The sequence below is a fragment of the Lytechinus pictus genome, chromosome 5 (genome assembly GCF_037042905.1).
Source record: "Lytechinus pictus isolate F3 Inbred chromosome 5, Lp3.0, whole genome shotgun sequence".
NCBI classification, from domain to species: Eukaryota; Metazoa; Echinodermata; class Echinoidea; order Temnopleuroida; family Toxopneustidae; genus Lytechinus; species Lytechinus pictus.
This window is the reverse complement of record NC_087249.1, coordinates 25,706,331-25,719,735: the sequence shown is the minus strand read 5'-3', so window position 1 is coordinate 25,719,735 and position 13,405 is coordinate 25,706,331. Positions and strand designations below refer to the sequence as shown.

Here is a 13,405-nt window from a genome sequence, read left to right as displayed (position 1 = left end):
CTGTACTCACTAATGCCCCTTTTGTCTCCTTGTTTCTAGTGTTACTGTAGCTTGTCTGTGGTCTATATTTTGGTTGTTCCAATTTATATGTTTGTCATTTTGCCTCCGACGAAGATTCTGCTAGATCAAAAGCTTAGGCCCCTTTTGACTTTCTAGTTTTCTAGTTTTGTTGGAATAATCAAAGAGGAAATACGACATTCAAATTGAGTGTAGGATAGAATTCCAGAAACTGCAGCAGCTGTGGGTAATTTATCCCAACTTCTCTTTTCAATTTTTGATGACACCTCTTTCAGGATTGAGAGCAACATTGCTAATCAGGCACCCAGAGACCGGTCAGTTGATGGTGAATTTCGACCCACTTCTCTACCAGATCATCCGAGAATCAGTCTGTATGATCAAGCTTGGACTGGATGTGCCTGAGGCAGCTCTTGTTATTGTCATGGGCCAGGATCAACTGAAGGATAATGTCAATTCTCTGAAGGTAAATATCATTCTCATTGAACAAGTAATACATTTGCATACATTGAACAATATCTGTCAAAGATGAAGTTTTTATTATTTTAATCAGAGAAAAAATACATTTTCAAAAGTGAACTTGGATGTGACACATAACCTTCAAGGAGGGGAAGATCTGATTTCTTACTGAAGAAGTAGGCAGTAGCATTATTGAAGTCCAACAACTATCAAATGCAAAAAATGGAAAGAGGCTTTTATTGCTTATAAGATTTTAGTTTCATTTATAAAAGGTCATTTATTTATCTGAAGAGTTCATTCCGGTTTTGCATTGTCAGAAATGTGTGCAACATTGGTATCACCAAAATGAATACTGTCTTTATCTGTTTGATTAATTGAATACTGCAGGGGTGTGAGAATTCAGCCTTTTTGCTGATTTTAGCTATTTTTTGCTTTTGATTTTCAGCTTAATTTCATCATATATGAGCTTTCGTCTGAATAAAAGTATTGTAATTCTTTCAATTTTAGCTTTTTTTTTTTATTTGTGCTCACAATCCTTTTACTGTCACCTATTTTATTCAAAGGCTATTCTTGAAGAGAATGCTGCAGTAAGGGCCAAAATAGGCCCCATCTTCCAGCAACTCATGATGTCCCACACTAGGAAAGTGGACATTGCAATCCAGCCGGGACTGACCATGTTGACGTGGACTTCTCTCAACCTTGATGCTTACTTCATGAGCATCAAGGAAGCACTGAGGAACCTATCCCTGCTCATCAAACAGGCAAGGGCTTAATTCTAAATCAACAAGGGGGGGGGCATTTCGACAAGCAATCCCCTCCCCTTCCTTTTATTTGCGGTTGCCATTTTGGGAGCTTGTCAACTAAAAAAAATGGAACCTGTGTACTATTGCTGCAAAACAATGCAAATTAAATCAGAATTAAATTGTGGACACATTCTGTGAGAAACGTATGAGAGTAAAAAAAAAAAAAACTTCATCAGATATTGACTAAACAATTGTTTTGATAACAAGGCAAAGTCAACTTATTTTGTAAAATATATTGTTGGAAATGTTCTCTACAAAGTTTACAAAATAATATTGGGATTAATACTAAAAGTTTGAGAAAAATAATAAAATTTAGAAATACAGTTGTCTAATTTGTATAATTATAAGTTGCAAAAATGTATTACCTCACAATTTCCTTGATGAAAAAAAATATATAGGCCTACATATTGACATTTCAAACAAGTCCCAACATCAGTGTGGAATTTGATGTTGATTATATTTTGTGCAACCCAAGGATTACCCAAGGACTGAATTTTATGAATGAATGCTTGGGGGAGTGCCAGATGTTGAGAAATAGAAGTGTTCTTTAGTTGTCATTGATATTTGACAGCCTAAAATCACAATATTCTGAAAACTTATGTAGGTAATATGAATATAATATATTTGGCTTCCGATTGTTATTTGCATGTTTATCCTTATGTTTGTTTTTTTTTATTTATTTTTGCATATTCATGTTTATGTCATTACTTATTATGTTCACATCTATGTTGTATAATATGTTATTGTCACCCTGTATCGTGTTCGGTAAGAACCGATAGCCTGGGTTTTATGTTTATTACCTTTATTTGATTTTATGATTGATCAATAAAGAGGTGATTTAATATATATATATAGTAAATAAATAATAATAATATAGGATTTTTATAGCGCACGTATCCACTTTGCTAGGTGCTCAAGGCGCTCCTATATTACCCCGGCTAAGGTAGTCTACCGATTCTGGTGCGCACAGCTTTTTTAGGAATTACTTCCTGCCGGTACCCATTTACCTCACCTGGGTCAAGTTCAGCACAGTGTGGATAAATTTCTTGCTGAAGGAAAACACGCCATGGCTAGGATTTGAACCCACGACCCTCTGTTCGAAAGACGAGAGTCAGAACCACTAGACCACGACGCCCCCACAATATATACATTCATATATACGTATATGGAATAAATACTTTAATTGCCTGTAATAATGGACAGTGACATAGCAGCTAGTGGGTGGAAATATCCTATTGTTTTTTATTATTTTTTTTAAATTTCTTATCAGGTGAATGACATTCGAGAAGCTCGCATTGATTCAGGTTTGAACACCATTGCCAATACCTCCCTTGTGGAGTTGCCTACAGAACAACCATGGACAGCAGAGGAGTTTGTCTCTAAAACACAGGTAAGTACAGACACACTTGCCCGAATTCACAAAGGTGGATTCTGCAAAATCCACGGATTAATCCATGGATTTTGCAAGATCCAGAGTCCACGGATTCGCTTTTGTGATTCACAAAGGTGGACTCGACGGAATCGACCAAGCCTATTACGTCACGATTTCGAGTAAACTGTTTGGGGTGGTCTGAACAGTGGACTCCACGGAATCCGTGAATTTTAGGCGTAATTGGCCAATCACAGCGCAACATTTTGTGCAGACGTCCGCTGGGCGGTAATTTTGCTGCAAAATCTTAAGTGGAAAACTGGACGTGAAAGTGGTGGAAAAAATACATGCTGGACCGAGCTCCTAGAAAAATTGTGAGTAATTTGACATTTTTTTTTATGAGCAATATTTGTTGTAACTTTTTATGCATCGATTTGTGAAGTAATATCCGAATGTATGTCATAAAATGCATGTATCTTAGGTGCAGTCATGAGAGTCGAGTTAGTGAATAATTCTCGCGCGGAAATGGTTTTGTGTAGCCCCATAAGTGCATTTCTGTGTTGGTCTTTCGCGAGCTCTGTGACACGGCTAGAGCTAACCCAGGGGCAGGGAGCGGGCGGGGAGCTCCCTGGGTTAGGCTAGAGCTACGTTACTCGTTACTAGACGTTAGACGATTAGACCCTTGACTTGTTCCCTTTTTCACTCAGTTCTCCTGAAATTTCTGATTTCTTCTGACCCTGTCGCTGGATTTTCTTAGATCTACATGGTCTATCCTACTCTAGCCTGAGCCTCTGAGGCTGAACTTTTGAAGGCTCCTGGAGAGTAAAAATCAGTCTAGTTAGTGTAGTACTAGTACTAGGCCAATCAGATTCAGAAGTTCAGTTTACTCTCCATCATGGTCATGATTATCTCGAGCGAAGTTAGTGCAGGCTCTACTCCACTCACTACCGCTCCACCTACCCGAACTTCGAGACCGTGGACTCTATCTGATATTCCGAGTGAAGGTGGGATTTTATGGAGGGATCATCGAATGTCGAACAAAGTCAGATTTCCAAACTTTTTTTGAGGAGTTTATATTATTGGATATTATAATTTTAATTAAATTATTAACAGAATATGTGTACATGCATGGATAGACCATAATTGATCATTTTAATTCTTAATCCTCTGAATTAGCCAAGGGCTTCTCTGTTCTTTGCTGCTTCAGTACATTTCTGTAAAGAAAAAAAGTCCATCTTAATGGCATGTTCAGCATAGTTGGCAATTTTCATTTAATTTTTCATATTCAGCGTTGATCAACTTCATTTTGATTTCGTGCTCTTTGATCATAAGCCTCATTCTGAGCTCGTGGTCTTTTTTATCCAGCTCTAGAATGGCTTCCTCTGTTGTCACACGAGCTCTCTTGGTGCCTTGGCGACGATTTTCCAAGCTCTTTCGAGGTGATGCATTGCCGTTAAAAATTATTGACCAAAACAAAAAAATTATTCAATTAAGATTTAATGGTGTTCCATGATAGTATGATGTATTTGAATTTTAACAAATTAATTTGTACATGCATGTCACTCGACTTGCAGAAAAATTAGTTTTAACAGTCATAATCTATGTAATCATAGTTAAATAATAATGTAAAGTGTGGTTATTAATGTGTGGAAAATGTGACAAAATAGTATATTAAATTGTCTGTTATCAAATTTAATTGATTTTGCTTTGAATTATTCCAGATATTATTCCCATCGATAAGAGTGATCATGGTGATGGTATGTTTTTTGTGTGTGTCAAAATCGAATATAATGCTGTGATATTTTAAATTAGGTGATGATGTTTAAGTATAAAGGATTGGAATGTCTGATAACGTTATTCATGATTAGTTTCCTGATTGTATCATGATCATGGCGTGATTCAAAGTGAATTGGCAATCAGTGTTTACCTTGTTCTTATAGATGGATCCAGTGGTGCTTTAGTGATGTGGAATTGGTTGCTGTTAAAAAGATTGTGATTACTTTATCGTTTACATATCTTATCCTGTCTATCTGAGATTAACTCGATTAAATAATGGATTTCTGCTTTCTGCCACTTCAAGGCCATGGTTGATCAAGTGCAGCTAGCTGATGATGTGCTTCTATTTTGTGTGTATGCACATTGTGTGTGTGTGTGTGTAAAGATACACAACAACCATTGCCAGCAAACATAATTCTTGGGAGATGGGGGGGGGGGGGTCTGTACCAGCAAACATTTATTTTAGAATAATATATTTTTGGTTTATTGTGTATAATTATGCTGCAGATGTTTATGTTTTTATGACACTGAGCATGCTCAGTGAAGTCTAAAAAAAGGTGAAATTCCTAGATTTGATTGAAAATCCATGGTTGAATCCATGGATTTAGTTGAGTCCACGGTTGAATCCATGGACTCAACTGTGGGTCTGGTGGAATCCGCAGATTTTTTAGTCCACCGTTGGTGAATCACAAACTGCAGAATCTGCGGATTTTCCAGAATCCATGGACTCAAAAATCCACGGATTCTAAAATCCGTGGATTTTGCAGAATCCACCTTTGTGAATTCGGGCCATTACATTCATCCTTGAATGTAAGTAGGGAAAAGGAAAAAAGAAACTAAGATGAATATTTCCCTCTTGAAACGATTTGATTGCAATATAGAAGAAGTGAGCAGTTCTTTCATTTTTGTCTTGCCTGCATAGAGAGCGAGACTATATGTGCCGCTTTTCCGACGGCGGCATCAACATCAAAGCTTAACCAAAGGTTAAGTTTTTTTAATGACATCATAACTTAGAAAGCATGTATACCTAGTTCATGAAACTTGGACACAATGTTAATCAAGTATTACTAAACATTTTGCCTGAGTTTCAGGTTACATGACTGAGGTCAAAGGTCATTTAGGGTCAATTAACTTAGACCACGTTGGGGGAATACATGCAGGCGAGACTGCCAGAAACCCTTCACTTGTTCTGTTTTCTTTCATCCCTGTGATAGGCACTTTGGTCTTGACTGTATTATTTGATCTCCCCCCCCCCCCCTCTGTATCATGACCATTATAACAGATTTCAAAAAAATATATATAATATGACCAAATATGTGCAAGTTCAGTAACGAAGTATCAAACAAAAATAGCATCACTAAAAACCGTTTAATTGATCAAATTATTCGTGTCATAATGGCATAGAATGTATATATTGTTAAACTAGTATTTTGCAAATTAATCCACACTAAAATCTCAATATCAATATACAAGTCTGTTTATTGATGTAAGAATGAAAATAACAAACCTAAACCCTCACTGACTTCCTCGTCTAGACTCCAATCGTGTGAAGTATATAGCCTATATACATTCATTGACAGTAATATAACCTTTTCTTAATCCAGACTGCCTGTGAGCAGAAGGCACTGTTGTTGGATAAAGTCAGCATGCGGGTTGAGGAGGCTGTCACTGAGCTGGTGGAGATCTTCATTGAACAAGCTCATAGAGTGTCAAATTCTATCAAACAAAACATCGGTGACAAAGATGGTACTGCAGAGGGGAGTGAAGGTACATGTACTGCAGGAAATATCCTATTTTGTAGAGTTTTGTATTTTAATGTCTTGTGTAAATTTTTAAAATGCATAAAGACTATTGATATCTTTCAATTTCTGATCATGAATTTAGGGTATGGAAATGATTTGTTAAAAAAAGTATGATAAGTTCATATTAGACAGTCTTGACTTGACTAGATGGAGATATTGGATGAACTGTAATTTTTTTTTTACATTTCAGAATGCCAAAAAATGCATGCATTTTACAAAAACTAACATCATCCAATGTCATATTTATTGCTTAGATACTCCACAAAGAATTTCAACCTGTGATTAATTAGGGATTACTGATTATGTTGTAGGAATCAAATTCAATTCCAATTACATGCAAATACCTTGCAAGCCTGGCTAGTATAAAACACCTGCAATTATTCAGCGCATCCTTGGGATACACCCTGCTTGCACAAATGATCATTTTATAACCAATTAATAGTGGAAGGTGCACTTTTTTTTTGTACAACAATGTGATATGTTTTATATGAACATGGCCATGGGCGTACATGTAAAGCATTGGATTCAGTACTTGAGATTTTTTGAAATTTGTAAGTTACATACTAGATAACATCAACATTTATAACCCAGCCGCATCGGAAGCAACAGAGTCTGAGATGAGTCTTGCTACCTCAGAAAGCATTGAAGAAGAGCAGCTCTTACAAGAGGAATGCCAGGAGTTGGTGCTTCACTTCAATCATCGCATCCTGGAAGCATTACTCAAAGCTACAAGGAATGCCCTAGATTCCATCAAGAAAAGGGTATTCTTCTCAACGTAAGGATTTGTATTCCTGCCCCCCCCCTCCCGTTATGTACTTTAGTATGTTTCAATAATTCTTTCTAACAGTTTATTTCTTAATTTTCCTTTTTTGTGTTATGATCTTGGCTTATAAAAGTCACTGTTATTATTTTGCTGAAGAGGTTTATCTAATCTTTGTGATGATCTGAGAAAGGATTCGTTAGTCACAGTCAAGAAAATTTATTTATTTTTGGTGAGCATATGACTGTGATGCTGCAAGTTTTGTCAGATTTTTCATAATAGATGATGCAGTTAAGGAAGAGTTAGAATGTGATAATATTTTGGAGATAAGGCATATTATCTGAAGTCTCCATTCCTTCACTTTTTTCTTGCATATTACAGAAATGAAGTGATTTATTGATAATGGAATAATATCCACATTTGACATTTATTTATGTAATTAGGTTTCAAATGAATTTGTATACTAGATATTGAAATATTCCCATTGCAGTCATTTGAATTGATGTTCACAAATAGACGGCTTGAATCATTTTAGCAAAGAAAGATCATTTAGAGAAAATATATATTTTTTTTTTTTTAACTGAATGAGAATTGCACAAGATGATTTTTTTTCCACTGCTAGGCCCATGGGAAGAGGAGGATATGGAAAGAAGGCCAATATGAGGAAAAGGGAAGCATTCTTCAAAGTCAATGTAGCTCTAGCAATTCCAAATGTGGTATGTCTTGAATAAATCTATTGAAATATTCTCAAAAAATGTGTATGAGGAAAAGGGGTTATCAATCAAAATTGGGTTTGATCATAAAGTGACAAAGCTAAAATCTGCAAAAAATAATGTAAACATGCTTTCTGGGTACATAAATGTTAACGACACTCAGTAAAAATGTGATCTACTATTTCAATAAGAATCAAATTTTGTTTGCATGAACTGATTTGTATGAGTTTTTTTTTTTCATCATTGGAAGGATGATTCATTAATATTAAATGCATCTGAGGGTTTAAGGATATAAAGATTAGGTTGCATATCAGAATCAGTAAAATTGTAATGATTGACACCCCCCCCCCCTAAAAAAAAAAATCTTTTTTTTTATTAAAAGTAAAACAAATTGAAGATATTGAATATTGTACAGAAGAACAGGACTAGGGGAAGGTTTATAAAGTGGTACATTGTGCACAGTACAAATTTTGCAAAATAATACTTATCTGCCCCTTCTCTTTGAAGGTTCAGCAACCAAGTCTGGAGGATGTCCAGAGTGCACTGAATAGAGCCACATCTTGTGTTCTTGAGGTTAGCCGTGGTGTAGCTCAGTGGGGTCAGAAGAGATTTAGACCTGTTCAGGCATCTGTTACATTTGTGGAACCTGGCAAACACAGACATGGCGCTCACTCAGGTAACAGGAACGTATATTGATGCCTTATTTTCACTCATATTTATTTAATAAAAGTTTATATTATAATTTTTTTTCAAGATAGTTTAACATAAATTTTTTTAAGAAATGAAAGTGAAGGTCCATTAGATTTTTCAATCAATGTTATATTGAAAAGTTCTTTGAAATATGATGTGAATTAAGGTTTGAAGTTGACATTCCAACATTTGATTATACTCAAAAGAATGGAGTTGTGTTCGTATTCTTGTAGCAAATTTGAATTTTAAAATTGTGTATATTTGCAAAAAATGTGAAAATGCTTTTTCAGACTATTGTTTTGTTTTTAATATATCATAGCTGAGAAATCACTCATTATGATTTTAAATTGATTTAAAATTAATTGTCATTTGGTAATCCAACTAAACTAAATTATGCACACATACTTTCTTGCCATTTCAAAGCTCCACAAAATACTATTTTCACACTTAAAAATGTTCTGCTAACTAACCTGTAATGAAATACCCTTGCCTGAGCAAATAATTGCTCTTTTTATTTTTATTTTTTACCTTGGAATAGCTCCACAAGTGGAGTTAATCCCACCCCAGAAGCTGAGAAACTACTACAAAAGTATTGCTGACCATAAAGACATCCAGAAGCTGCAGATGATGCTGAGTAATGCTATTGGTCAATCCAAACCCAAGATTCAAGAAGCATTGGTCATCTTCTCTTGTTACCAGTACTTGTGGGAGGGAGACAGGGAGGAGAGTGTCAAGGTATTTCTAGTGTACAATTGAGGTCTTTTTATACGACTAAGTAAAACTCTAGTTGGGCAAAACAGATGTCAATTAGTAGTATTTTGTGTCTAATTTCTTTGATGTTATCATTTGATGCTGAAGTGAGAATAGATCCATTGCAAAACATGTAAGTGTAGATAAGCATATTATAATTAAAGATATTTCAGATATTATATAATCCTTTGAATTTTATGTACATGCATCAATATTCCTGCCAGCAGTACTGTAAGTCCTAATGGTTGAGTTGTTTCACTCACATCCATTTATTACAGGTATTTACATGCATGTATATCAGACAAGTAATAATAAATATATAATAAAATGTGCAGAATCAGGGTTCCCAGCTTTTCAAGAAAACAAAATTCCCTGATTTTTCCCTGATGAAGTTTAAAATTCGCTGATGATTATTTAAACCCATTCCTAGTTTTGCATGTTTTCCAAGTTGTTGCAGTGAATTACATGTATTTTCAGTATAAAACAATAATGTAAAACTAATTAGTACCACCATAACCAGTCAGTGAATGGATATTGTTTTGATATGCAACAAAATATAACCGAGTCTGACTGACTCGTGCTTTGGATTTCTGGGATAATCGAAAGTCCCTGATTTTTCCCTCACTTGAGGCATTTTTCCCTGATTTTTCCCTGACTGGAAAAAAGTAAAATAATTTCCATGATTTCCCTGATGGGCTGGGAACCCTGATAATACTGCTTTAATAAAAAAAATTGTCTTTCATTTTTACAAAATCACACTTTGCAAATAAAGCTTGTAGGTATTGCCCAAAATTATAACTTGCACCTTTTTTATTCTCTTACAATTTCATCTCAGGAGAAAACTGATTACCTGAGAGGAAAAAAAATTTGGTCACATTTTGCATAAATCCTTCTTTTTTCAGAATTTCATCCAGACAGAACCAATCCTTTCTGAATGGAAACAAGAGATTTTGAATTATCAAGAACTTGAATCTCAAATTGAGGAGATTGACCCAACAATACAAGTTGGTGCTATCCTACTCTACACAGGTGAGTCCAATTTTAAACCATTTCTCATGTTCTTCAGGAGAATTATGTTTGCATGATGGATGTAAAGATGATGAAAAATGTCAGTATTCTTTTTAAGCTTTGTGATTTTTGTCTCGCCTGCTTTGCATAGCGAGACTATAGGCGTTGCTTTTGCGGCGGCGGCGGTGGCGTCAACATCAAATCTTATCTAAGGTTAAGTTTTTAAATGACATCATAGCTTAGAAAGCATATGGACCTAGTTCGTGAAACTTAGAAATAAGGGTAATCAAGTATTACTAAACATCCTGCCTTGGTTTTAAGTCACATGATCAAGGACAAAGATCATTTAGGGTCAATTAACTTAGACCATGTTGGGGGAATCAATATCAAAATCTTACCTAAGGTTAAGTTTTTTCAAATGTCATCATAACTTAGAAAGTATATAGACCTAGTTCATGAAACTTACACATAAAAGTAATGAAGTATTGCTTGAGTTTCAGGTCACATGATCAAGGTCATGTGACCTGTAGGGTCAATGAACTTTGGGCATGTTGGGGTATTTGTTGAATTTCCATCATAACTTAAATGTTTATAGAGCTAGTTCATAAAATTTGGACATAATAGTAATCAAGTATCACTGAACATCCTGTGCAAATTTCAGGTCACATGACCAAGGTCAAATGTCATTTAAGGTTGATGAACTTTGGCAATGTTTTAGGTAATTGTTGAATTGCCATCATAACTTTGAAAGTTTATGGATATAGTTAATGAAATGTGGACATAGGGGTAATCCAGTATCATTGCTCATCTTGCACAAGTTGTAGGTCACTTGATCAAGGTCAAATATCATTTTGGGTGTATGAACATTGTAGCATATTATATGAATGTCGTTTTTGGGTGAATTATTCTTTCATAGTCATTTTCAAAGTCAGCACTGCTGCTCTATTGAATCGCATTATGCAGGTGAAACTGCCAGAGGCGCTCCACTTTATTTATATTAGCTTTGAATATTGACATAATTTTACATGAAGAAAGGCATGTATTAACAGTATTTTATTACTTTTATTGTAATGATTATTACTACAATTAGTATTATGATTATTGTTTATATTGTTATCATCATCATAATCATTATTATTATAATTCTGTTGGGAAAGTTACACTATTTGAAAATTAGAAATTCTAGATTTCTGAAAAGAACAGACTTAGCAAAATTGTATTGATTTTTCACCTTTATTTTTAAGTGTGCATTCTCAAAATAGTTTTGCATTGATAAACTCATTTCATTGAATTGTTTAATCAACATCCACTGTTCAGGTTGATGTATTTTCAATATGAGGGTTGTTAGTACTTTGTTCATATCTACTGTAGATGTTTTCAAATTTGAAATCTAATAAATCAGCTCAAATGTGGATAATAATACTGTGTGTCAGTATGTGTATTTTCTTTTCCATCATTATTATTGTGTATTTTGAATATTTTGATATGTTTCTTTTCATGAACACCTTTTAAGCAATTTGTGCTTCATATCTACCTTAGATCTTTGGTAATCTTTGATTCCCAACAGTATAGCTATATTGTTTCATGACATAGATTTGCAATTTTATGCTGTATAGTTCTATCAGAGTGGTGTTCACCTATTAACTCAAAATTTTAGTATGTGTCATGTACATCTTATTTTACAGCTATTCTAGATTAATTTCTTCTCTTTATAAATAATTTCCAGTAAGACAATTTTCTCAATATTTTGCAATCCTATTGCATTCCTTTGAAATATTAAGTATGATTCCTTTCTTAAATTTTAATAACCCTCTGGTAATTTTCATCTACCTTCAGAACCAATTCGCATTTCTCTCACCGTGGAAGCACGTGCATGGAAGCTGCTGCTTGGTCGCAGTCTCAACAAGGAGTACTGTGCCAAGATGGACGAGATCAACAACTTTGTCAGTGATTATTCCAAGAGACTTAGTCGACCTATCAAAGATCTAGATGATGTCCGCAATGCAATGGCTGCCCTTGAAATGATACGTCAACAGGATATCCGTATTGACATGACCTTGGGACCGATTGAGGTAAGATACTTTTCAGCATCTCAAGTTATGTGGATTTGATGCCTTTTCTAAGTGAAACCTCCCATGCTTCTCAATATATGTATTAGTTTCAAATTTGAAGCAGAACAGATTTATACCATAAAGTGCTTAGTTTTATAGGCCTACATTTTTCTTGTTAAATATATACTTGTCGTATATATGTTTGAAGAATTTGTTTAACAATGATCTCAGTTATTCTCATTTTTTGGGGGGCGGACGTACGTCAAGCAAGACATGTTTTACCAAAATAACTCATCTTTTGCTAAGAATAAATCCCATAATTTAATAATTGTGCCAATCTTTTAATCAATTTTTATCCTGAAATATTTTGTTTTCTAGGTAATTAAGCTGTGCAATATTTTGATCATATCCAGCAAGAAATAAATTTTAATTATTGAATGCAAAAATCCTATGTTTCATTAATTTTGGATGGAAACACAATTTGTATTGAATTTGTATTATATATTAACTAATTTTTTGGGGAAAGTATCGCTGATCTTTGTAATCTCATAAAGGGGCCTCAAAAGCTTCATCTTAAAGGTTGAATACTATAATATTCAAATACAGCTCAAATTACAAAATGATATTAATCTGGTCTTTGGTGAAGCTGATTTATAGTGTATAAGATTTCATTCACTATATTGATAATATTAAAATAATAATTACAAAGAATAATATGGATAAATCATCTTTTGAGTGGCAAATGTCACAGTGTATGACACAATGTCTCTATGCACTTCATTGAATCATTTATCAATTTAACTGCATTTGGGATTCCTTAATACTCTTTGTACTTTTCATTTATTTTAACAGGAAGCGTATTCCATGCTTCAGAAGTTCCAGGTTTCAGTGCCTAGAGAAGAAGCCAACCGAGTGGACAGTCTTAGATACTCCTTCCAGAAACTTAGCAGACAGGCTGTGAGTAGTATTTTGCTTCAAAATTATTTTCATATTTGATATTAAGGGATTAGACTTGAATATAAAATAGTGTGCATTAAAATTTGGTTTGGTTCTTAGAGCCCTATTGTAAGTCATTAGACAAGAAGCGGAGGGTAGGAAAGAGAAGAAGATAAAGCAGATGAGAGGTGCAAAGATATTGAAAAAAAATCTATCTACGAACAGTGTTTGTAACAGATATTTATTAAGCACCGAGTTTAGCCTGCATGAGAA

At 34.5% G+C, this 13,405-nt stretch overlaps 1 protein-coding gene across 1 annotated transcript in view; it reads left to right on the top strand.

The window, feature by feature from the left end:
- The window catches only part of LOC129261620 (dynein axonemal heavy chain 8-like), a 108,487-nt gene that overhangs the window by 22,357 nt on the left and 72,725 nt on the right, over positions 1-13,405 (top strand). The window contains exons 16-26 of the mRNA XM_064100109.1: positions 294-481; positions 1,038-1,235; positions 2,548-2,667; positions 6,027-6,189; positions 6,816-6,999; positions 7,607-7,700; positions 8,205-8,373; positions 8,926-9,122; positions 10,040-10,166; positions 11,982-12,217; positions 13,049-13,153. Of these exons, the coding sequence (XP_063956179.1) occupies positions 294-481; positions 1,038-1,235; positions 2,548-2,667; positions 6,027-6,189; positions 6,816-6,999; positions 7,607-7,700; positions 8,205-8,373; positions 8,926-9,122; positions 10,040-10,166; positions 11,982-12,217; positions 13,049-13,153 (1,781 nt within the window). The remainder of the gene's footprint in view (positions 1-293; positions 482-1,037; positions 1,236-2,547; positions 2,668-6,026; positions 6,190-6,815; positions 7,000-7,606; positions 7,701-8,204; positions 8,374-8,925; positions 9,123-10,039; positions 10,167-11,981; positions 12,218-13,048; positions 13,154-13,405) is intronic.